This window comes from Mesoplodon densirostris, chromosome 14 (assembly GCF_025265405.1).
Source record: "Mesoplodon densirostris isolate mMesDen1 chromosome 14, mMesDen1 primary haplotype, whole genome shotgun sequence".
NCBI classification, from domain to species: domain Eukaryota; kingdom Metazoa; phylum Chordata; class Mammalia; order Artiodactyla; family Ziphiidae; genus Mesoplodon; species Mesoplodon densirostris.
In genome coordinates, this window is record NC_082674.1 from 8,061,403 (window position 1) to 8,087,387 (window position 25,985).

A 25,985-nucleotide genomic window follows, 5' to 3' on the forward strand; every position below is an offset into this window, starting at 1 on the left:
AGTATTCGGAGAATCTGACATACTTGACCTCTGAAGTTATTAAGTACAGCACGGTTCTCAGAACCACAGATTCAACAATGTTTATCAGATGTTGATGAATCAAAGGTTCATGGCTATGAATATTTATCAAACAATTAAATATCTAATTGACATATTTATTAAATGTCACAATGTTTATCAAGACGATTATGAGAATTCACTCGTTAAACAAACATTTACCGGCAACCTTCCCTGTGCCGGGCACGTGGTGATGCAGAGAAGAGTGAAGTATGACCCTTGGCCTCTAGTAGCCCCAGCCCAGCAATGAGGACTGATGGACTGCAGGCTCCCACACTGAAAGCCGTAAGAGAGGGATGGGAGTTGTCAGGCCGTGTGGGAATCCAAACAAGGATCTGGAAAGGTTTCACCAGCAGGTCATGCTTGAGTAGCCTTGTTTGTTTTCGGTTACCTTTTTGGTAAATGGTATTTGTGGTTGATTTCTATTTTTTTTTTTTTTCGGTACGCAGGCCTCTCACTGTTGTGGCCTCTCCCGTTGTGGAGCACAGGCTCCAGACGCGCAGACTCAGCGGCCATGGCTCACGGGCCCAGCCGCTCCACGGCATGTGGGATCTTCCCGGACCGGGGCACAAACCCGTGTCCCCTGCATCGGCAGGCGGACTCTCAACCACTGTGCCACCAGGGAAGCCCTGATTTCTATTTTTTAACAACTTTATTGAGAAATCATTCACATACCATACAATTCACTCATTAAATTACAATTCCCTGTTTTGTAGTATATTCACAGGGTTGTACGATCATCACCACAGTCAATCTTACATTTTCATCATCCCTCAAGGCAACTCCATACCCACTAGTAACCACTTTCTATTTTCCTCCAATTCTTCCCCATTCCCTGCTCTCTCCCAAACCCTAGGAAACTACTAATCTGCTTTCTGCCTCCATGGATTGCCCTGTTTTGGATATTTCACATAAAGTGAATCATATAATATATGGTCTTCAGTGACTGGCTTCAATGTTTTCAAGGTTCATCCATATTGAAGCATGCATCACTGCTCCACTTCTTTTTGTTTGTTTGTTTAGTTTTTTTTTTTTTTTTGGCTGTGCTGGGTGGCTTGCGGGATCTCAGTTCCCTGACCTGCGATTGAACCCGGGCCATGGCAGTGAAAGCCCAGAATCCTAACCACTAGGCAACCAGGGAACTCCCCCACTCCTTTTCATGGCCAAATAATATTCCATTGTGTGGATGTGCCTCATTTTATTTATCTACTCATCAGCTGAAGGGCATTTGGGTTGTTTCCACATTTTGGCTGTTATGAATAATGCTGTTATTCACATTTGTGTCCAAGTTTTTGTGTGTATATAGTTTTAATTTCTTCAGTATATACCTGGGAGTGGAATTGCTGGGTCACCTGGGAACTCTGTTTAACATTTAAGAAGTTGCCAGGGCTTCCCTGGTGGCACAATGGTTAAGAATCCACCTGCCAATGCAGGGGACACAGGTTTGAACCCTGGTCCGGGAAGATCCCACATGCTGCGGAGCAACTAAGCCCGTGTGCCACAACTATTGAAACCCACGCACCACAACTACTGAAGCCCATGCACCCAGAGCCTGTGCTTCGTAACAAGAGAAGCCACTGCAATGAGAAGCCCATGCACCGCAATGAAGAGTAGCCCCCGCTCGCCACAACTAAAGAAAGCCCGTGTGCAGCAACAAAGACCCAAAGCAGCCATAAATGAATGAATGAATGAATAAATAAATGAAGAAAACAGAGAAAGAAATTGCCGAACTGTTTTCCAAAGTGGCTGCACCATTTTCTATTCCCACCAACAATGTATGAAGGTTCCAACTTGTCTACATCCTCATCAACCCTTGTCCTTTCTAAAATTATAGCTATGTTGGTGCGTGTGAAGTGGCAGCTCATTGTGGGTTTTTTTTGTTTGTTTTTTGTTTTTTTTTTGCGGTATGCGGGCCTCTCACTGCTGTGGCCTCTCCCGTTGCGGAGCACAGGCTCCAGACGCGCAGGCTCAGCAGCTGTGGCTCACGGGCCCAGCCGCTCCGCGGCACGTGGGATCTTCCCGGACCGGGGCATGAACCCATGTCCCCTGCATCGGCAGGCAGACTCTCAACCACTGCGCCACCAGGGAAGCCCTCATTGTGGTTTTTGTTTGTATTTCTCTAATGACTAATGATATTGAGCACCTTTTCATATACTTATTGGCCATCTGTATATCTTCTTTGGAGAATGTGTGTTCAGATCCACTGCTCATCTTTTCATTAGGTTATTTCTCTTTTTATCATTGAGTAGTAAGTGTTCTTTATAAATTCTGGATACAAGTCCCTTATCAGATATATGATTTGCAAATATTTTTCTCCCATTCTGTGAGTTGTCTTTTCACCTTCTTGATGATGTCCTTTGAAATGCAAAAGTTTTTGTTTTGATGAAGTTCAATTTATTTTTCTTTTGTTGCTTGCGATTTTGGTATCATATCTAAGAAATGGATTTTTTCCCAACTCAATCACAAAGCTTTACTCCTTTGTTTTCTTCTAAGAACGTTATAGTTTCAGCTTTTTCATTTAAGTCTATGACCCATTTCGAGTTATTTTTTGTATATGGTGATGGGGGCTTGTGGTGGTTTTCTTTGGATTGTTTAAGTTTTCTTAGAGAATTAGCAAAGTCCTCTGCTGAGGGTAGAGATGGAATAAGAGGAAATAGACATACAGGAGAGAAGAGAGTTTAAAAGACTTGTCTGGGAGAGTGGGAGAGAGAATGAATTGGGGAAGTAACATAAAGTACTGGACTCTACCAAGGACTCAACTTAGGTTCCTGGTCATAAATTTAAAGTAGAATTGCAGGAGAGGAAAAACTCTCCTTCACCCTATCTGGGTCTCTGGCCAGGCCTAGGAATTAAACTGACACAGAACAAATTAACAGAAGAGCGTATCATTTTTTTGACCAGAGCAGGAAGCTTTTATATCTTTCAGACAAAGACACAATGAATTTGTGACAAATTGACAAGACAAAGGGGTTTGGACGAGGGGTGGTAAGTGGTGAAGAAGTAACTAGGAGGATAAAGGTTCGTTTCATAAGGTTGTTGGTACAGATTTCTTGGCTTCCAATCTCCCGTCTCTGGTGATAAAAATGTCTTCCTTCCTCCCAGGACAGGGCAGACACCTGGGAGCTTTATCTCCTGCTTTTAGGAAGAAAAACATGGTCAATGTCCTTCTTGATGTTTCTTGAGTGTCTTTAACTCAAAATAATCAATATGCCAAAGTGGCCTATTTTGGGGTGAACTATTCTAGTTTCCTTCAAGACCAATCAGCATAGTCTTATGTTTTCCTCCAGCCGGTGGGTGCATGACCCAGGTGAGGCAGGTGGAGGGTTGGATTTTTGCCCATCAAGTAAAACCAAGCAAGTAAAGGACAAGAGGGCTGAAGGGAGGGGCAAGGAAGTAGACAAAATGACGGGCCATGAAGTTTAAGGAGGGAAGTGAGGGCGTGACGGTGTGACAGACAGACGGACACTGGCAGGGCCGATGGGTTTTGGTCCCAGTGGGTACTAGGGAAATGAGGAGGAAAAATGGGAGTGGTCGTGTTGGGGCAAAAATAATTCAGCTGGTAAATGGGGTAGGTACCTGTGTTAGTGACCTGCCTTTATCTGGAGGAAAAAGAAAACTTCTCAGATTTCTATGACAAGCAGTAACAGGAAGGCATCTCGTCCTTGATGTTTACATTTCAAAGAGGTGGCTCCTAGGCCTTTAAGAAGAACATCTCTGGGTTGTACTGTTGACCAGAACTTTTTAGAAGATTTATATACATATCAAAGGGGCAGAGGTAGGGTTTAAAAATATTCTTTTCTCCAGCAAATGCTCTAATAAAAGGAAGGAAAGGGAGGGAGGGAAAGGTGTCTTTCTCTTTGGGCAACAGGGAAAGTTCGATCTTTTTGTTATTTACCCTGACTGTGGTCAGAGGGTGGGATGCAGGGCATTGGGACCAGTGAGGGGTCGCAGTCGGTGGTAACGGTAGAGTCCAGGTAAGACCATGGAGTAAAGGGCAAATGGACACCATCACTGAAGAAAGAGAGTTTGGGGCTTCCCTGCTGATCCAGTGGGTAAGACTGCGCTACCAATGCAGGGGGCCCGGGTTCGATTCCTGGTCAGGGAACTAGATCACGCACATGGTAACAAAGATCTCGTGTTCCGCAACTAAGACCTGGTGCAGCCAAATAAATATTTTCAAAAAAGAAAAGAAAAGAAGAAGGGTTCAAGGAAATGAGAGACCACGGGGTGGCCAGAATCAATTTGGTATATGGTGCCGTCACCAAGCATTAAGACATGAATAGGACCGGGCTTCCCTAGTGGCGCAGTGGTTGAGAGTCCACCTGCTGATGCAGAGGACACGGGTTCGTGCCCCGATCCGGGAAGATTCCACATGCCGTGGAGCCGCTGGGCCCGTGAGCCATGGCCACTGAGCCTGCGCGTCCGGAGCCTGTTTTCTGCAGCGTGAGAGGCCACAGCAGTGAGAGGCCTGCGTACCACAAAAAAAAAAAAAAAAAAGACATGAATAGGACCGAGGACCTACTGTATAGCACATAGAACTATACTCAATATTTTGTAAAAACCTATAAAGGGAAAGAATCTGAAGAAGAATATATATATATATACATACATATATACATATAACTGAATTGCTGTGCTGTATACCTGAAACTAACACGATACTGTAAATCAACTATACTTCAATTATAACAAAAAGACATGAGTAGGGATGGAGTGACAGTGAGTGAGGAACTAAAATCTTTGAGGAATGAGAGGGAGTGGCTTGGGGTCCGTAGGTCACTATAAAAAGCAAGGTGGGGGTGGTATGTCTAAACCAACTGAAGTTAGGACCAATCTGTAGGCCACAATGGGGGCTTTGGGGTTTATTTAAGAGCAAAGGGAAATGACTGGAGGATTTTAAGCAGATGAGTGACCTGATCTGATATGTGTTACAAACTACCACTCTGGGTTGTAGGCAGATGTATTAGTTTCCTAGGGCTGCCTTAGCCAAGTACCACAAACTGGGAGGCTTCAACAAGGGATCTGTTCTTTTCACAGCTCTGGAGCCTAGAAGCTCGAAATCCAGGTATCAGCAGGGCCACGCGCCCTCTGAAGGCTCTAGCAAGGAATCCTTCCTTGCCCCTTCCTAGCTTCTGGGGGCTCCCAGCAGTCCTGGGCGTCCCCTGACTTGCAGCTGCATCAGTCCAATCTCTGCCTGTCTCCATGCGGTCTTCTTCCCCATGTGTCCCTGTGTCTTCTCCTCTTCTAATACATCCAGGAGGATGTCATCTTGATATCCTTAATATATCTGCAAAGACCCTTTTTCCAAATAAGGTCCTTTCTGAGACTGGGGGTGTGGGGAGGCGGGGAGAACACTATTCCACCCACTACAGGAGATGGGAGTAAATGTGATAATGACCTAGAAGATTCAAAAGAAAGAAGAGAGTGGGCAGATTCAAGATACAGTATTTATTTGTTTATTTTTGCACGTGGGCTTTTCTCTAGTTGCGGGAGGCAGTGGCCTCTCTTGTTGCAGAGCACGGGCTCTAGGCGTGCAGGCTTCAGTAGTTGTGGCTCACGGGCTCAGTAGTTGTGGCTCACAGGCTCTAGAGTGCAGGCTCAGGAGCTGTGGCACATGGGCTTAGTTGCTCCGTGGCATGTGGGATCTTCCCGAACCAGGGCTCGAACCCGTGTCCCCTGCGTTGGCAGGCGGATTCTTAACCACTGCGCCACCAGGGGAGTCCTTGTTTTTACTTTAAAAGTCACTTGTATTATGAAAAAGTTGAAACTGTAAAGGTCAAAGGAAAAGAGAACATCTGTAATCCCACTTTCCAGCAACATCTTGATGTATTTTTGTTCCCTTTTAAAATAGATATATACTATGTACTTATTCTATTTATACATGATTTCTTACAACACTGGTACCTTAATTTTGGATTTTCCACTTAAAATTTTATGATTATTTCATACGTCATTTAATATTCCTCTAAAACATTTTTAACAACAGCACGATTCTACCATTAGTAACGTGTCCAATCCCTTTTGTCCGGCGTAGATATTGTCTCCAATTTTCAGCCTTATAAACAGAATTGAATGACCACGGGTGTCACACACGTTTAACACACATAGCCAATCCTTACATACCGTCTTATATCTTCATGACCCTTTGAAACTGCTTAAAACTTCTAAAATAGAATAGATCTAGAAGAGCGAAAGAATTCTCACTCAGCTTCCCGGGATCTGCCAGGCAGTCTCCAGCTTTTAGGTTCCTTGCTTCAGGTGATGCAAAAAGTATTCAGCACTAAGAATTTGACAGTGAATGAAGCAGGTGTGGTCCCTGCCTCCCCGAAGGCTATAATCTAGGGTGAAAGATGAGCATATGAGCAGCATCAGGCACATTTGGACGTTTTGCATGCCTTATCTCATTCCACTTTTACTGTAATTCTCTAACAAGACCTTGACTTCACCATTTTATAGGTGAGGAAACTGGGCTATGGGGAGCTTGTATTTGGAAAGGGCGCAGCTGATACACGACAGAACTTGAGGCTGGAGGTCAGATCCGCCCACCTCCAAAGCAGAGCTCGAAGCGCCTGCGGGTTGTCTTGGCTGGAGACGCCTCCCCAGGCACTTGCTGCCCTCTCTTTCTTTCCAGCTTAACTCCATCAAAGACATGTTTGAAGAGCTGAATGCAAGAGTGACAGACGGGTCACGTGTTTATAACTGGACAGGATCAGTATCTTCCAAAAGAACCCTGGGAGGGGAAAAAGGAACTTAGAAATGAGAAGCAAAAGGAGAAAAAGAAGCAGAGAAGAGTGAAGCTTTTTAAGGTGGCTGATACTCAGAGCATACTTTGATGACTTAATAGTGACCGGTCGCTGTGCCATATCATTTAATCCCCAGAAAAACCTTACTTTATTTTTTTTATTTTTGGCTGCATTGGGTCTTCATGGCTGCGCGCAGACTTTCTCCAGTTGATGCAGGCGGGGGCTCCTCTTCGTTGCGGTGCGTGGGGTTCTCATCGCGGTGGCTTCTCGTTGCGGAGCACGGGCTCAAGGCACGCGGGCTCAGTAGTTGTGGCTCATGGGCTTAGGTGCTCCGCGGTATGTGGGATCGTCCCAGACCAGGGATCGAACCCGTGTCTCCTGCATTGGCAGGCGGATTCTTAACCACTGCGCCACCAAGGAAACCCAGGAAAACCTTATTAAACAGGAACTATTATTATCCCCATTTTACAGCCCTCTGAACCCAAGTAGCTGTGCAAGTTCACTTGGCTGATGGTGGGAAAGCCAGGAATTTAACTCCACGTAGCGGTCCAGTAGCTGGTTCTTTGGACCAGGTAGTAGAGCAGTAGTTTAGATATTGGTGTGCAATATTCAGAAAAATGAAGTTCAAATCTGAGGCTTACCATTAACCGTGCTCTCAATCAGCTCACTTAATGGGCTTGTTTCCTCATCTGTGAAATGAGGATCATGGCATTTCTTGAATATTTATATCTAATTTTTGTGTGTGTATCACATCCCACTCAGTGTTTTATATTCAAACCTTTGTGAGTTGGGACTGCTCATAATTCTATTTACCATATTTGCTTTGCTCTACCACGAGTCTGAAAACTCTGATTTATTTTTGCAAACTCCAGAGGCTGGAAGATACTGAAAAAAAAACAAAACAAAAGAAAACAAACAAGAAAACTTGTTAAATGAAATGAACAGAGAAGCCTTCTCCTTATCTCTATGCACTTGAGCAAATGTATCATGAGAATTCCTCCGTCTTGTTTTCTCCAAGAAAAAAATGAACACCATCAGGACACTGTCCTTAAATCAAAAGGGTATTGGCCAGATGACAAAATGTAGATCAAAGTACTCTGGGCCCTTGGAGAAAGATGCCGGGCAGTAACAAGGGATTATAATAATGTACCAAACGTAAAGTGTAAAACCATAAAGACCGTCTAAGAAAGGAGAGGGAGTGAGAGGGGAACGGAACATTTACTGAGCACAACTGGTTCCCAGGCTCTGACTTTGGTGCCTCAGATGCTATTCTCTCTTACCCTCAGAACAGGCCTGAAAGTTGAGCATAATTGCCCTCTTTTTTTCAGATAGGAACACTGCAGCTCAGCGAGGTTAAGCAGCTAATCCGATTATCTGATTCTAAAGCCTAATCTGTTTCTACAACACCAGGCGAACACTCAAGGGACAATTCGGCTTACATTTTTCTCTACTAGGGACCTGTCCCTCCAGAAAAACTTCCTTGGGTCCTTCTCAGCAAAGCCTAGAAAAATCCACCTGAGCTGATCGTAGGTGGAATTATGTGTCTGCGCTAATTTGGGGACAGCATCTTTGGAAAGGGCTGTCTCCATGAAGTAATGAAGAGGCCCGAAAGGGTACCATCTGGGAGAGGCCGGTGGACAACAGACCAACTAGGCCAGCCTCGTCCTTCTGGTTCCCAAACCTGATGGGACTGTACCATCTTGCACAGGCTTCAGCTGGCTCAGTGCCCAACCAGTGCCGGCTGCAGAAATATTTCTGGAATATCTAGCTGAAGCCAAATTCATAATAAGCTAGAGATGATTCAGGGCTGATGGCATTTCCTCCTCAGCCTTTATTTCCAGGAAGAAATAGCATTCTTTATGACCTGGGTTCTTTCAGGATTGTGTCCATGAACTTTTTTTCATAACCTGGGTGTATTTTATAAGTGGTGGTCAAGGCACTTAAACTTAGCTGCGGCTTTCAGAGACTCTGGGAGGGGTGTAGACACTGAATGTGGGTCTTAAATGCTGCTTCAGGCTGATACATGGAAGGAAACCGGTTTTGTTCTATATGGGGTGGGAATGCTGCTTTATATTCTCCTAATAGCCTAAAGGATTGAGCTCCACAACTTTTGGTTGATGTCTCCCTCTTTCTTTGTTATAAAGATTGGCCTCACTTTATAGGGAAATAAAGAGAATAACGCATCAGTTCGAAACTGGTAAGTACATATACTCTCTTTGAAAACCGCAACTCAAAAAGCCCTGGGGCAAGACAGTGTTGTTCTTGTCTCTCCCTCTCTCTTTTTTTTTTCTTCAAGGTGTAAGTTGTCCAACAAGATCTCTTTATTTGCCTTTGAAATCAAATGTATCTGACTCAAGTTCTGAGCTGTGGTATATTGCTGATGACATTGGGTTATCCTTGACTGATAAGATAGAATGATATTTTTTTGATATTTAAAAAGCCATCCAGGGTGGCTTCTCTGGTGGCGCAGTGGTTGAGAGTCCACCTGCCGATGCAGGGGACACGGGTTCATGCCCCGGTCCGGGAGGATCCCACATGCCGCGGAGCGGCTTGGCCCGTGAGCCATGGCCGCTGACCCTGCGCGTCCGGAGCCTGTGCTCCGCAACGGGAGAGGCCACAGCGGTGAGAGGTCCGCGTGCCGCAAAAAAAAAAAAAAAAAAAAAAAAGCAATCCAAGGGCTTCCCTTGTGGTGCAGTGGTTAAGAATCCACCTGCCAATGCAGAAGACACGGGTTCGAGCCCTGGTCCTGGAAGATCCCACATGCCATAGAGCAGCTAAGCCCGTGCACCACAACTACTGAGCCTGCGCTCTAGAGCCTGTGAGCCACAACTACCGAGCCCGCATGCCACAACCACTGAAGCCCATGTGCCTAGAGCCCGTGCTCCATAACAAGAGAAGCCACCTTAATGAGAAGCCTGTGCACTGCAATGAAGAGTAGCCCCCACTCGCCGCAACTAGAAAAAGCCCGCGCGCAGCAACAGACTCAATGCAGCCAAAAAACAAGAAAAAAGAACAAAAAACAATCCATAGCAGGATGCCAAACTTTATGTATAGCATGTATAGTCATGCCAGAAGTCCATATTTGTACATATGAATATACATTAAAAAATAACAAAGGCAATTTGAATGTTAACAGCGATTATTTTCAGATCATGGAAGTACAGGTGATTTTTACTTTCTTCTTTATACTTTTCTATGTTCTGCAAATTTTTATGAGATGCGTAGAATTACTTATAAGTGGGAAAAAACGAGGTTATTTGAAAAAAAGTCAAGCAGACTTAAGGGTAGAATAGCTGATATCTACCCCTAAAGCGGTAGATATCAACTACTGTAAATTCTAGTACTTAAGAAGAAACTTAAGATGTGAAAGACCAGAAAGATTGTAGATTTTTAAGTAAGACAAGGAACACTACAATTCTTATTCTTTTCTTAATCAGATGGCCAGGAGTTATTTTGTGTTGGACTCTTATTTCATGAAAAAAGCTTGTTGGAGGAAACCATATTTATGAAAGAAGAGGTTTCATAAGCAAAGTTGGGGACACTTCTAAATGTGTTGCCCAGTCTCTGGGAAGCCAGGTCTCTGCACAAAGAAGGCTAGAGAAACGTGGACTGAAATGGAAAGCACCGGTTCTTAGGGTTAGGACCCAGGCCTGCAGGCTTGCTGGGAGCAGTGGGAAGGACACAGGATTTGGGTCAGAGGCCGGAGTTCCACTCATAGCTCTGCCATGTATCAGTTGCGTGACACCTGACAATCCAAGCAACATCTGTGGGCATCGCTACACTTGTTCATAAACGAGGTCTGCTCCCAGCTCTAGGATTCTGTTTTCCCTGGCTGGAAAGAATGGTATTCCCAGATAAAGTCCAAAATCGGAGACCCCACGTCAATGTCTGACCGGGCCGCTCCTTCCCTGGAATGGCCACTTAACCTTCCTGTACACACTGGATTCCTCATCCCTCCGTTTCAGGTGTCCTCCCTCAGGAAGATACTGCAAGGACTGACTAATGCATGAGTGTCCCAAGCGTGACGAGGCAGAGTGCAGGTGCAGGGAGTTCCAATCTGCCAATCCCAAATGCACAGTAGGACTGCAGTGCGATCCTGCTGTGACCTTAAAAGTCACCTTTCTGGGCTTCCCTGGTGGCGCAGTGGTTGAGAGTCCGCCTGCCGGTGCAGGGGACACGGGTTCGTGCCCCGGTCCGGGAAGATCCCACATGCCGCAGAGCGGCTGGGCCCGTGAGCCATGGCCGCTGAGCCTGCGCTCCGCAACGGGAGAGGCCACAACAGTGAGAGGCCCGCATACCGCAAAAAATAAATAAATAAATAAATAAGTCACCTTTCTGTCCCGCACCTGGGGCCTCCCATCCCAGCACAGGGCACCTTACATCTCTTTCCAAAGATCTAAAAGCATTCCTGATAATAGGTTGCCCATCTGGCTAGTTTCATACAGTAAGGGGGACCCCATTCTCAGGGTAGCAACCCAAACTTCTTCAACACCCCCTGCCCCCTAAAGAATAATTCTGAGATTTTAATCTTTCCCAGAAATCACTGAAAATACCATCCACGGAGAAGGATGCACTAAAGTTTCCTCCTTGACTCCAGAGAAAATGAATTCTTAGAGGTTTGTTTTTGTTTTTGTTTTTGTTTTTAAAACGTCAAATGTTAATTTCTGGGGTTTCCCTCTCTTCCAAACAGCACGGATCATAAACTCACACCATGGTGCTAGATAGTAAGTCAAGGCGATTAGGCAGTGGGTAAGGTGAGATGGGCGTATCCTGCAGGGGAGAGTTTCCTTGGCAACCAAGGGCAAGCTCACGCCCACGTCAACAGGAGGATTATTCCTCTGCCCAGGTGTGTGTTCCAAAACCTATGCAAACTTGTTGCGTTATTTTCCACAGGTCAGTTCTGTCTCTCGGTGATTCCCCTTGAGACCCTGTTCCCTGTCACTGTCCGGGGATGGGGTGGAGGTAGACAGACTCGAGGCGGCGGTGTCCGGGTGCCGAGTGCTTCGCCTCCCCCGCTTCTCTCGGTCGTCCGCTCTGCTCCGTCGTGGGGTTGGGGACCCCGTCCGATGCTCCCCAGAATCCCGCCGGGACCCAACCCAGCCGCTCGGGTCTCGGGGATCTCGGCCAAGTCGCGAAGGGCTGGATCCGCCGGCCTCTCGCGTGGCACAGCGGCCGCAGGGGCCCGGCGGGCGCCCCCCGCCCGGCGGCGGCTGGAGGCGGGCGGCCCGGTATGCAAATGTCCAGAGGGGCGGCCGCCTCCCGCTCGGATAAAAGCTCGGGGCGGGGCGTCGTGCAGAAGCCGCTGCCTCCCGGGAGCCGGCCGTGCGCTCCGGCCTGGCGCCAGTCCGCCCCCAGCCCGCGAGGCCCGCGGGCTCCCGGTAAGGACGCGCGGCGGATCGGGGGCCCGAGGCGGCGTGGGGAGAGGTCGCGCGTCGCAACCGGGGGCCCAGCTCGAGCCGCCCGCGTCGCTCTGGTCCCCGCTTCGCCTCGGCCCAGGGGCGCCGTCCAGGGCCGAGCCTTCTCCGTGGGAACCAGGGAACCGGCGTCTCTGCTGCGCCCTCCCAGGGGCCGGGCAGGTGGCATCTCCCCAGGTTCTGCGCAGGGCCAGTTTGTCCCCAGGCCATCAGCGGTCAAGCGCGAAAGGAGCTGCGTCCGGCGTGCGCAGGGTTGGGAGGGGCTAAGATTGTCTTCGAGGGGGTGAGACGGGGGCCAACAAGAAGAGCTTGCACGATGGGTCTCTGGCTATTATCCTGGTTTTTTCGTAGCCACCCGGAGACGTTTTGGGAGGCGATGGAAGGGAGAAACAGGCCGAGGGGAGAAAGGTGTGGGTGTGTACACGTTTGAATGAGCAGAGCTAATCGACTTTAGACGCTGGACAGAAACTCCCAGCCGGACCCAGCGCGTTACCCACCTCTGCAGAATAGACACCTAGTCCCGTGGAAAAACGACTCTAATAGCCCCCTTACCTTCCCTCTCCCCTCCTTATTTTATAAAGAAAGGGGTTCTTCTGAAGTCGTTGTAAAGCTAGCTCCAATCTCAAGGTTGGTCAGTTAAGATCTGGGTTTGCCCAGCCTGCCCATTGTGGAAGTGCCTCCTTGTCTGGTTCCTGCCTCACCACCCCTCTAACCCCCCAATCCTACATCCCTGGAGATGCAGCGTGGAAGGGAGAGAAATAGTCCAGAAGGTGCCCAAGTCCAGCTTACTGCCCCCCATTTTATGATGCCAGGAATGGGTTTTGTGCCCAAGTCCAGCTTACTGGCCCCCATTTTATGATGCCAGGAATGGGTTTTTCGCTGAAGTCGGAGGGACAGGAATCACACTCCCCCTCCTTCTCTCCTCAAAACCAGTCAGAACCACCCTGGGAAGGAGGGTCTTTGGGAGTCTTTACAAGACCTGAGGGCTTTCCAAGTGGAGATAAGCTTTGGGCAGATGGCTGTCCTTGGAACTGTAGAATCTGAACTGGAAGGTCAAAGGGGGGAAGGAACGGGAGATGGGAAAAGTGGAGAGGATTAATTCTGAGGGAAGGGAGTGGTGAACAGGTAGAGGTATTTTGACACTTCTCTCCTGTTTCTGTTTGTGTATGTTGCTGTGGTTCTGGTCAGTAACTGGATAAAAGAAGACTGGAAACATGTCCGAGTTTTGGTTAATTTCTGCCCCTGGAGATAAGGAAAATTTACAAGCGCTGGAGAGGATGAATACAGTAACCTCCAAGTCAAACCTGTCTTATAACACCAAATTCACGATTCCTGATTTTAAGGTAAAATACCCCAGGAGGAGGAAGGAGGTGATGGGCTGGGGTGGTGTGGGTGTCTTCTGAAAAGCCAAGGAGAAAACAACAGGACAACGGCGCCAATGCTGAGGATCAGCCTGGCTGTGAAGCTGTACGGGGGCCTGGTCTGGATGGGACTTCACGAATAGCCCCAAATTAACTGTGATGCTTGTGGAATTAGAGCCACAGGACGGAATGAGAGGGAGACAAGGGTGTGGCTAGCAGTGTCTTCAAAAAGTGGAAAGAGTGTCTTAAACACACTTGGGTCCTCATTGAGTTCTCAGATTCTTCCTGTTTTATCTTCAACATCTAAGAAGACCAACAGTATACTTTAAATGTGCAGGCTTGGAGAGAGGTTCATCCTTTTTTTTTTTTTAATTTTTGGCTGCAGCGAGCGGGGGCTACTCTTCATTGCGGTGCACGGGCTTCTCATTGCGGTGGCTTGTCTTGTTGCGGAGCACGGGCTGTAGGTGCGTGGGCTTCAGTAGTTGCGGTGCGTGGGCTCAGTAGTTGTGGCTTGAGGGCTTAGTTGCTCCGCGGCATGTGGGATCTTCGCAGACCAGGGATCGAACCCGTGTCTCCTGCACTGGCAGGCAGATGCTTAACCACTGCGCCACCCCAGGAGAGTTTCATCCCTTTTTAAAAATTAATTAATTTATTTATTTTTGGCTGCGTTGGGTCTTTGTTGCTGCACGTGGTCTTTCTTTAGTTGTGGCGAGCGGGGGCTACTCTTCATTGCAGTGCTCAGGCTTCTCATTGCAGTGGCTTCTCTTGTTGTGGAACACAGGCTCCAGGCTCACGGGCTTCAGTAGTTGTGGCTCACGGGCTCTAGAGCGCAGGCTCAGCAGTTGTGGTGCCTGGGTTAGTTGCTCCGTGGCATGTGGGATCTTCCCGGACCACGGCTAGAACCAGTGTCCCCTGCATTGGCAGGTGGATTCTTAACCACTGTGCCACCAGGGAAGCCCAAGAGGTTCATCCTTGATTGTGCTCTTGAACTGGGAGCAGGGCAGGCAATCCAGCATCCCTCTGGTTCTGGTGGAGAGAGAAGGAAGAAGATTTAGTGACAACTGGGCAGATGGCAGAAAGAGATTTTATTTTATTTATTTACTTTTAAAATATTTATGTGGCTGTGCCGGATCTTGGTTGCAGCACGTGGGATCTTTAGTTGCAGCATGCGAACTCATAGTTGTGGCATGCAAACTCTTAGCTGTGGCATGTGGGATCTAGTTCCCTGACCAGGGATCGAACCCAGGCCCACTGCATTGGGAATGCGGAGTCTTAGCCACTGGAGCACCAGGGAAGTCCCAGAAAGAGATTTTAAAATGAAACAGACATGGAAGAGGAGCAAGAGGAGCAAGGATACGTGCAATCTTCTTACTTCAAAAAGAGTGGACTTTTTGCCATGCTTCCTCCAAGGGGAAGAAGCCTAAGGCAGTCTTTTTGCCCTACAACTATGTCATGGATTCTGGAGGAATGGTGCTAAATGCCCAGAGGTGGCTCTTCAAGTAAACTGCTGTGTAATCCTCTTTCAAACCTCAGTTTGCCCCTCTGGCTTTTCTGCATAGTTGTTAATGATGCTACTACATTTGCTAGTGTTTATGGAGCGGTATGCTGGGGGCCAGGTTCTTTAAGCACATCTTCCTGAATCTTCACAACTCCCACTTTATAGTTCAGGATGGGCTGAGAAAGGAGACCTGGGTTGTGGAGCTGGTAAGTGGCAACACTGGGTTCTGAACCCACATCTTGCTGATTTTTCAAACCTGCCATGGTTTGTCCAGGGTCAGATACTGTGAAGGTTAGTAAATTAAGCATCCACTCATTGCTTACTACATGTGAAGTGCTGTGCCAGACCCGAGGGTACAAAGATTAAAAAAAGACATGACTTCTTCCAAAAGTTGCTTAAAATTAAGTTGTCTGAAAAGAAACAACACTTACTAGGAATATCCAGACTTCATAGTTCCCTGATTACTTTTCAACATCTGATGGGTGGTTGATAATGTGATAACAAACTTTTTCCTTCTGATTCTGTGAGTAGACCTTTAAATACAATTTTGGACACAGTAATAATTTCCACAAGAAACAGCTTGTCCTGAGTAATCTGTAAAGAAAAGGACTTTCATGAATGGGAGCAGGAGGAAAAGCTGCCCTTGCCCCAGCCAGATCACTGTTAATAACGGCACAGAGGACCAGAGATAGGGATTGGCTGGACTACCTTGGAGAAGAAAGGCTTTCAGAAATGATAACTTCCTTGACTTGCTTTCTGTCTCATTGCTTCCTTGGCTGTGTTGATTAATCCCCCGAAGAGCAGACTGCCATTCTTAGACGAAAATAAGCTGAGGGTAGACCATGACACATAGTCACTCCTTTCTATGGCAGAAATGACAGTTTATCCTGTTGGCCAAAAAAATAATAATAGTAATACTAATTATCGTCCAAAATCCACTGATTTCCCTTGAGAGCTCGTCTCAGTTTCCAGTTTCACCATTGACCAAGAACAACTGAGTCAAGATAGAAGAATTCCCTGCGCCTTAGTTGAAACCCCGTGCCCCCCGCCAGCTACAAAGCCTGAGCATCTAACTTCTCTCCGATCTTTCTAGGTGGGGACCTTGGATTCCCTTGTTGGCCTCTCTGATGAGTTGGGGAAACTCGATATCTTTGCTGAAAGGTAAAATATTTCTTATTTACTACATACAAGTGAGAATGTGACTTTGTTGTCAGAGGACACGGTGCTCTTGCTTTGGCCAAGGCCGTGCTTGCCTAAACCCGGCCCTGGAAGTCACAGGAAGAGCCCGGGCAGGTCTCCGTGAGGGTGCCAGCTCCATAACTGCACGTGGGGTCCCTTGCGTAGTTTTGTTTGCTGAGGCAGAGTTTTTTTTAGGGGGCTGCCTTCAAAATGAAGAGGGCTACGGCATAAGGTACTGAAACACTTAGAAAAACAGTTGGTGCTGTTTTCCCCCCAAGGCTTTTTAAGTTTTTCGTTTGGTTTTGTTTTTGTAGGGAACATATGCACGTAGTAAAAAATTCAAGTACAAAGGAAAGCTATCCAGTGAAAATTGTTTTCTTCTCACCTATTTTTCAGTTTCCTGTCCCCTCATTTTTCCTCTTTTAAGGCAACATTATTATAATTTTTAGGAGAGCCTTCCAGAGACAGCCTGTACATGTACAAATAAATATGAACATTTTCTTAAAAATAATTTTATACAAATGATAGCATATATATTCTGCACTTTGCTTTTTCCCCTTAATCACATTTCTTAGAGATAGTTTCATGTCAGTCCATAATTGCATTTTTAAATTTTTTTAAATTTTATTTTTTAATCTTTAAAAAAATTTTTTAAATTAATTTATTTGGCTGTGTTAGATCTTCCTTGCTGCGTGCGGGCTTTCTCTAGTTGGAACGAGCGGGGGCTACTCTTTGTTGCGGTGCATGGGCTTCTCATTGCGGTGGCTTCTCTTGTTGCAGAGCATGGGCTCTAGGCACGCGGGCTTCAGTAGTTGTGGAACACAGGCTTCCGTAGTTGTGGCTCGCGGGCTGTAGAGCGCAGGCTCGGTAGTTGTCACGCACGGACTTAGTTGCTCTGCGACATGTGGGATCTTCCCGGACCAGGGCTTGAACCCGTGTCCCCTGCATTGGCAGACAGATTCTTAACCACTGCACCACCAGGGAAGCCCCTGCATTTTTTTTAAACTGGCTGCATTACCTTGAATAAATGTAACCTAATTTATTTGAATTTTCTTATTGATGGACATTTACGTTTTCTAGTCTTTTGCTATTACAAACGATGCTGTAATGACTGTCCTTTTTTGTACTTCTTTCTGCCCATGTAGGAGTGGGATAATTAAAAATTGAAACACTGCATCAAGGAGTATTGCATGTAAACATCTACAGATATGTCCATATTACCCCTCCATGAATTCGTTCCTATGTGTACTCCCACCAAAAGTGTATGAGGATATTTTAGTCTTCAAATCATTTATTTAAAAAAATTATTACAAATCTGGTACATGAACATTGGGAAATATTTATAGATCATAGAAAAGCATAAAAAAGAAAATACAAATCATACGATACAAATCACTTGTAAATATGCCATCCGGAGATAACTGGATATGTTATATTTGTTTTATTTGCAGTATGTACATCCAACTTTTTCTATACATAAGTATTATTTATGCATACATATGTTAATAAAGGTGACTTCATATTATACATATTTTTAAAAATAAATTTATTTATTTATTTTTAGCCACGTTGGAGCTTCGTTGCTGCGCGCGGGCTTTCTCTAGTTGCAACGAGCAGGGGCTACTCTTAATTGTGATGCACGGTCTTGTCATTGGGGCGGAACACGGGCTCTAGGCGCGCGGGCTTCAGTAGGTGTGGCGCACGGGCCTAGTTGCTCCGCGGCATGTGGGATCTTCCTGGACCAGGACTAGAACCCACGTCCCCTGCATTGGCAGGCGGATTCTCAAACACTGTGCCACCAGGGAAGTCCCCATATTACACATATTTTGTAACTTGCTTTTCCCTTCGTATCTTGTTCTTTGGATCTCACCATTACCTAGTCCACTGTAATGTTATACCATATGGATTTGCCATAATTTACCTTTTAGGTAGATTTTAAATAATAATACTTCCTTGTCTTGGTGAAGATGAAACTGTTGTTTAACAAGTGTTTTCACTTGGTTTTAAGAAAAATACAGGTGAGATAGGTGAGGAAAGAGACTTCAGGGGCCAAGGCATACACCTACCAATCTGCATGACCAGGGGAGACCACGGTTTGACTGCCTGACCCTAAATAGAGGGTTTCCTATTTTCAGGGCCTGTGGACATGTGCTTTTTACCTTCTCAGTGGAATGGTGATGTGCATGCTACTGCCTTTTCTGATGCATTTTTATGGAAATTGTATAATTAGGAGTTCTAGTGATCATACTTTGAGGTTTCTAATCTGCAGCTTGGTGCCATGGGCTAGAAATTAAGTTTTCGGTGTTCCAGTTGCTGTTCAGCCACCCATTGCCTAAGAATAAAAAGAATCCTTTATTAGTAACGGTTTGCTCTATGTGGGATGTTGGACTAACCACATAAAGGCAATCCTAATCACCAAGCAGTTTGTAGCTCACAGTCCTTGAGAAAGAAACCTAACCTTCACCTTTCTCATCTGTGAAATGGGACAGTAGTGATCATCTCTGTGCTTTCAGGGAAGAATGAAGGGGAGTGAAATCATGTTGAATCAAGAATGAGCAAATCCCAGGAAGTGTTCTATGAGAAACTAACATCCAAGAAAAAGTGGCTTGATGCCTAAATATCAGCTCCTTTCTTAGGCTGCTCTGCCCCATGGGGAGGTGGGTCTAACAGATACCGTGGAGGCCAGCCCACTGTCCTGGGCCGGAGATGCCTTTCCTCGGCAGCCCTGACAAACCACAGGAGGAGGCTATGCAGTGAGGTGCAGCAGTGTTGGCTTCCGGGGAGTGAATTGTTAAAAAAAAAAAAAAAAAAAAAAAAGTGTGAATTGTTCTCAGGCCTGCTGCAGAAATGACAGCTAGTCAGCATTTTTATTTTTCTAGACCTTTCTAGACCTTTCTTTGCTACCAATTTTCTTCCCTGGTGCAAGTCCTTAACCTCTTTCTTATTCACCAAAGCCCCCTCTACCTCTAATAAAATTCTGTGATCTTGGATTATTATCACTTCCACTTTCCTTTTTTGTTTGTTTCTTTGTTTTTTTTCAGTAAGCATTTGTGTTTTGTCCCGTACCTGTCGGTTGCACAAGTTACTTGTGTTTAAGAAAATGCGTGAGTAAGCCAAATTAAGGCTGTAATTGTGAAACATAACACCCGAATGAATTAAAGAGTTGTTTGTTTTTTTTTTTAAACAGGGTGAGGTATGGAAGAATGAAAATCACTGTGCATTGTTTTATTTTTTCCTTGTGGGTGTATATTCCCAAGAGCCTTCCTCTCAGGGGGAGAAAAAAAGTGGTGTGGTCTGAACACGCTGAAATTCTTATTTCTAGCATTTATCTAGTCTAGGGGTCAGATAACTTTTGTTTGGGGGTTAATGCTGGAGCTTGGGGTAAAATAATGGGATACACTAATAAAATACAGAGATCAGCTTCAGTTAAAAGTACGCAGGTGTTATTGGATAAATAAATGCTAGCTGGGTATGTAACCCGGGCAGCATAAACCTGTCAACGCTGCTACTGGCCAGGAGAACAGAGAAGGATCAGGAGTTTTCAAGGTGTATTGTTTCCACATCCTTTTATTATTTATTTACTCGGTGCACTAGAGTGTTTTTCCACATAGCTGGAAGGCAGCTTTTGCTTACTGGAGCCTTCCTTTTGTTTTTGATTTATTCCCCCATGCTGTCTTTGGTAATTTACTCTGTATTTGCACTGTAATTAAGGAACTTTTGAGAAACCAAATGATTTTACCTTTAGAAGAGCCCTCCCTCCCTTTTTTTTTTTTTCTCTTCTACATTTGCGTCCTTCCCAGTATCTTAGCCTGTTTTCAGTGCTGGTTAAAAAATTACACTTCACTGGCGCTTGGGCTGTCAGAGGCACCTCATGAGTTTCTCTGGTACTTTGGCGACCGTCAGCTGCCCCTGAGTGCATTACCTGGCTTGCGGAATAGCTGGTGGCTTTTCTTTATCCACGTGGCTCCGTGAAGTTGACTGAGGGTTGGCCGATCAAAGATTCCATATCCAAGTGTGGCTGTCTGCTTAGTGATGCAAGTCTTAGGAAGTCGGTTCTTCTAAGGGCATTCTAAAGAGAAGCAAAACTATAATTAAAAAAAAATTACCCAAGCTTCTCTTCTCTGTCACTGCAAGAACATCAGGATGAGATTACCTGCATTGATGCAGTTTAGAGTCACTGGAGAAATGTCAGTCGAATGCCTGTTTATGTGTGCTGTGAGTCCTCAGGGCTGCTTGGTAGTCCCGCTGTGTGTGCGCTGACCTCCTGCTCTCTGGAATGACTAATTTTCCCTATACCCCACTCGCCCCTGTTATCACCTGCTAATCCTGTTCAGCTCCCCCAGACTCTCCTCTCACCCACACCCCCTGCCTGCGGACTTGCTGATGGACCCTCTCCTAGGACAACTGAGTGTGCCCGCTTCTTCATAGCACCCTCCATGGTGGCCTTGTACATGTTCTTATGGGATCGTTTGGTGACTGTCTGTCTTCCCAGCTAGACTGTAAGCTCCAGAAGACCAGCCGAATGAATGAACGGAAGAAAGAATCCTGGAATATTAGAGCTGAATGGGTCCTTAGAGATCTAATCGAACTCCTTCATGTTCTAGATGAGGAAACATGCCCAGAGAGAAGTTCCTAGAAAGAGCTGGGTGGGCTGGGGGCAGTGGAGGGGGAATAGACCCTTGAACCAGATTCACTAATTCACCCATGTGTCCATCTGTGCCTACCCTTCCTCTCAGTGGCTCCCACCAGAGCCAACAGGACGCTTAATAGTATTTTTTAATACAGACCTTGAAAGGTGTCTTACTTGTGTTTTATTCATTGCTCAGATAATTATTGTTGACACTTTTAAAAAGTAATATATTTACACATTTAAAAAAATCAAATGGTATAAAAAGGTACAAAAAGAAAATTGAAAGTTCCACTTTCACCCCAGTCGCTCTCCCCATAGGTAGCCATTATTAGGGTTTTGTGTGATTTCTTCCCTGGTGAAAAAAGACAAAATGAAACACACACACACACACACACACACACACACACACACATGCACATTCATGATCCAACCCAATATTTACAAATTTTATTTTGAGATATCTACTTAGCACAAACAGATTTGCAAAGATCCTATTCAGGATTCATTTCGGATTGCACTGAAATTAGTGGAGATTAACATTCTTAAAACTTTGAGTGTTTCCATGAGCACCGTTCATCTTTCAATTGACTTAGTTCTTTCTCTTTGTTCCTCTGGTAAAGCTTTAATGGTCTATTCAGAAGGTCCTGCAAAATATCTTATTTTTTCCCAAGTGTTACAGTTTTTATTTTGTTGCTATTGTAAATGAGATCTTTTCTTTAAATGTTTATTGTTTGTAAATAGGGATTTTTCACATTAACTTAACGACGTGACAACTTATGGAATTTCCTTGTTGTTTCTAATGATTTTTCAGCTTATTTTCTAAGGTTTTTAGGCATGTGATCATATTGTCTGTAAATGACAGCTTTCCCTGCTTTTCTCTCATTTTGTTTTCTTGCTTAATTGCAGAGGGTAGTAGCCCAGAAAAATGTTTAATTTCTCAGTGATGGTAGTGGACATGGTATTCTCGTTCCTGCCTTTAATTCGGATGATTTTAGTGGCTCACCATTAAATATCATTGAGCTCTTGTTTTTAAATATACTATTATCATGCTAAGGAAGTATCTGTTTCTGTTTTACTAAGTTTATCTGGAATAAGTATTGTAATTGTTTTCAGATTCCTTTTGTGGCATATAACGAATTGGTCCTATGTTGTTTCTTTCTTTTTCCTTGACCTTAATATGGTATATTTATTAATAGATATCATAATTATTGAATCATCCTTGCATTCCAAGGAGAAACCCTATTGGGGATGTTGAACTCTGTTTGCTAAGGCTGTAAGATTTTGCATCAGTAATCATGAACAACAGCAATACTAACATCGTAATGTTATCATAACAGGGCTTCCCTGGTTGTGCAGTGGTTGAGAGTCCACCTGCCGATGCAGGGGACACGCGTCCGTGCCCTGGTCCGGGAAGATCCCACATGCCACGGAGCGGCTGGGCCCGTGAGCCATGGCCGCTGAGCCTGTGCATCCAGAGCCTGTGCTCCGCAGCGAGAGAGGCCACAACAGTGAGAGGCCCGCGTACCGCAAAAAAAAATTATAATAAATAATAATAATAATGTTATCATAACATAGTGATAGTTAACATTTATTGAATGCCTATTCTGTGACAGCCCAGAGATTTCAATAACTGATGAAGCTAAAGTTAGAGGCCAGGGAGTCTGGCTGCAGAGTCCTCATTCTTTTTTCTTTTTTTCTTTTTGAATCTCATTCCTTTATTCTAGCTCAAGCTTTGTCTCCTGAAATGTAACCCTTTGATTTTTTTAAACATCTTTATTGAGTATAATTGCTTTACAATGGTGTGTTAGTTTCTGCCAGCGTCCTCATTCTATTTTTTTTTTTTTTTTTTTTTTTTTTTTTGCGGTACACGGGCCTCTCACTGTTGTGGCCTCTCCCGTTGCGGAGCACAGGCTCCGGACGCGCAGGCTCAGCGGCCATGGCTCACGGGCCCAGCCACTCTGCGGCATGTGGGATCCTCCCAGACCGGGGCACGAACCCGTGTCCCCTGCATCGGCAGGCAGACTCTCAACCACTGCACCACCAGGGAAGCCCTTAAATGCTTTTTTAAATTTCTGGGCTGTTGAGTTTTTTTGTTGTTTCTGTTTTCGTTTTTCACTTCTAATTCTATTGCTTTGTTGTTAGAGAATAAAATAAGTGCTATTTCTACCTTTGGGAATTTGAAGTTTTCTTTGCTGCTTTTTCTCAGTGTTGCATGGGTGCCTGAGATGGGTGTGGTCTCTTGTTTTCATTGTACAGAGTTGATATATGTCTGTTGGACCCGCAGTATCAATGACTTTCATATCTGCTGGGTCCATGTTTCTAATCTTGATGCACTTTGCTGCTCTTCCTGCTGGATCATAAAGGTCTATGACAGTTAGGACTCCGCTGAGGGTCGCCCCTGGATGTTCTCTAGAGTCTCTGTTATATTGTTCCCTGTCTTGAGTCCACACCACCTGCTGGTTGTCACGTCCCTGTTTTGCTAGGGGCTATTCTTTGATAACCCGTTGTATGCCAGGCACTGTATTAGGCGCCTTCCGTTTCTCTATTTCCTCATGAGATCTTCACCACAGTCCCAGGAACTGGGTGACTATCTCCACGTTCTAGATGAGAAGATTGATGTTCTCAGAGTTAAGTCACTGTGCAGGGTCATAGCTGATGTGTGTCAGGCCTTCACTGGTCCCCCTGCTTCTCTCCCTTTCTGGCAGATGGCGGTTAACTTCTTTCCCGCCCGCCCTGCCTTCATCCCCTCCTTCAAGCCCTGCCGGGATAGTCTCTGCTTTGACAGCCCCCGACCAGCTCCAGCAGTTCTCACCAAAGCAGAAGTCCCACCTGCAGGGAAGGAGGGGGCGTTGATTTCTGTGCAGGAGGCAACAGGCCAGCGCCAGCCTCAGGCAACATTGTGAAACTCAGAGTGATTCTTTGGAGGCTAAATTTAGTATCGGGCCCCTCTTTTTTATTTATTTATTTTCTTTATTTTTTTGGCTGCGTCAGGTCTTGTTGCGGCCCGCGGGCTTCTCCCTAGCTGTGGTGTGTGGGTTTTCTCTTCTCTAGTTGAGGCGCACGAGCTCAGTAGTTGTGGTGCGCAGGCTTAGTTGCCCTGCGGCATGTGGGATCTTAGCTCCCCGACCAGGGATCAAACACGCGTCCACTGAATTGGAAGGCGGATTCTTTACCACTGGACCACCAGGGAAGTCCCCCCTTCCATTTTAGACCTGGATCAGCTCCTGGGAGCCACGGCTCCACTGTTCTCCAGACCTCAGCCTAGTCCTGTCCACACAGCACTCTTCACGCCTTACATAGATGGCAGCCACTTAGACTTATTTTCAGAGGCTTAAGGGGCAGCTTTAAATGGTTCTTTTTTGGCATTGGCTTTATGTCCGAAATTAATATCATTCTCAACGGACAGCTTATATGTTTCCATTCTCCTCTTACATGGTCTTACCCGCCTCAGTCAAAGGCTCCCGGGGCCCAGGCACCGAGCAAACGGTCTGGGCCCCTCCTTCCTGACCCTCCACTTGAGACCCCAGTGAGGACTGAGCCCGGCGGCCTCCGCCTGCCAAACCTGTCCCGTTTCCGTCCACTTCCCTGCCTTCATCCAAACCACCTTCTTCTCATTCTGTATTTTTGCACCGAACTCCTGACCCAGGCCCCCCCACCTGCCACCTCACCTTCGAAGGGTGGGCCCCCTGTCGTCATCCCATCTCAGTTGGAATGTCACCCCCTCCAGAGGCCTTCTGTGGACTAGCAGCCAGCCGAGCCCCTCTAGGTCACCCTGTTTTAATTCTCTGCCTTCCACACACCACTGTTTAACACTCTCCTTGTTTGTCTTTGTGTGTCTCTTGTAGAATATATGCCCCAAGGAAACAGGGACAGTATTTCTGTGCGCAGCTCCTAGAGCAGTGCCTGGCTCAGAGTGTGCGCTGAATTCATATTTACTGGGTACACGTCCATCTCACAGCAGTGGGCCTCCTCTTCTAGCACCTGTACCATCTCCTGGGGAACTTAAAAAAATTACAGGTCCTGGGGCACCACCTCCAGGGATGCTGATGGGGTCCGGTTGGGGCAGGGCCTAGGAATCTGCATTTTAAATGGGACCTCTGGGTGATCCTGAGGCAGATGGGCTTCCGACTTTGAGGACCGGTGTTAGTAATAGCACTTACACAGCTATTTACCCACTGGATCCTAACGTACTTCTAGGAAGTATGTCTTAAGGCCAGGGATTCTAAATTTATATTTAAAAACTTACAACAAAGTTTTTTGTACTTGTTTTTGTGTGTGTGTGTGTGTGTGTGTGTGTGGTTTTTTGTTTGTTTGTTTGTGAACAGGTAATACATTCACATGCATCAAAGATAAAAACAATATAAAAAGCTCCACATGAGAAGTTTCCCTTATCCTCTCCCCATCCAACTCCCTCCTCAGCCCCCACTTAGGAAGCTGCTTGTATACATTTCTGGTCCTTCTTTATGCAAATACAGGCAAATTCCAGTATAGATTTTTATTTCTCCCCTTTTCAAATACAAAGTAGTAATTCACATGTTTAGCATCTTGCTTCTTTTTCACTTAACAATATATCCTGGGAGATTTTCCCTGTCAGTACATAGAGAGCCTTCTTGGTTTTAAGCTACCTTGCGTTCCACATGGGGGAGGTATCATAGTTTATTAACCAGCCCTAGAAGTGGACACTTGGCTTATTTACTTTTATGGGGAAGGGGGCCGTTACCAACAGTGCTACAGGGTGTAATCTTGCTCCAACATCATTCCTTTGCACATATAATTGTGCAGGTGTATCTGCAGGATGAATTCTCAGAAGCAAATTGCTGGATCCCGGGGTCATATGCCTTTGTAATTTTAATGGTTGTTGTCAGATTTCTCTGACCATTTTTGCATTTCCACTAGCAATGAAATTAAGGAGTCCCCATTTTCCTACAATCTTTCTAATCAAGTATGCTGTCAAATTTGGGGAGCGGTTTATGAACCTGATAGGTAAGAAATGGTACCTCAGTGTAGCGTAGGCTTTTTTTTTTTTTTTTTGCGGTACGTGGGCCTCTCACCATTGTGGCTTCTCCCGTTGCGGAGCACAGGCTCTGGACGCGCAGGCTCAGC

General features: G+C 45.7%; 1 protein-coding gene across 3 annotated transcripts in view; it reads left to right on the forward strand.

The window, feature by feature from the left end:
- Positions 1-13,428: 13,428 nt before the first annotated feature.
- The window catches only part of ATP6V1C2 (ATPase H+ transporting V1 subunit C2), a 46,791-nt gene continuing 34,234 nt past the window's right edge, over positions 13,429-25,985 (forward strand). For all 3 annotated transcript variants that reach the window (XM_060117378.1, XM_060117379.1, XM_060117380.1), the window contains exons 1-2: positions 13,429-13,557; positions 16,167-16,234. In XM_060117378.1, the coding sequence (XP_059973361.1) occupies positions 13,429-13,557; positions 16,167-16,234 (197 nt within the window). The remainder of the gene's footprint in view (positions 13,558-16,166; positions 16,235-25,985) is intronic.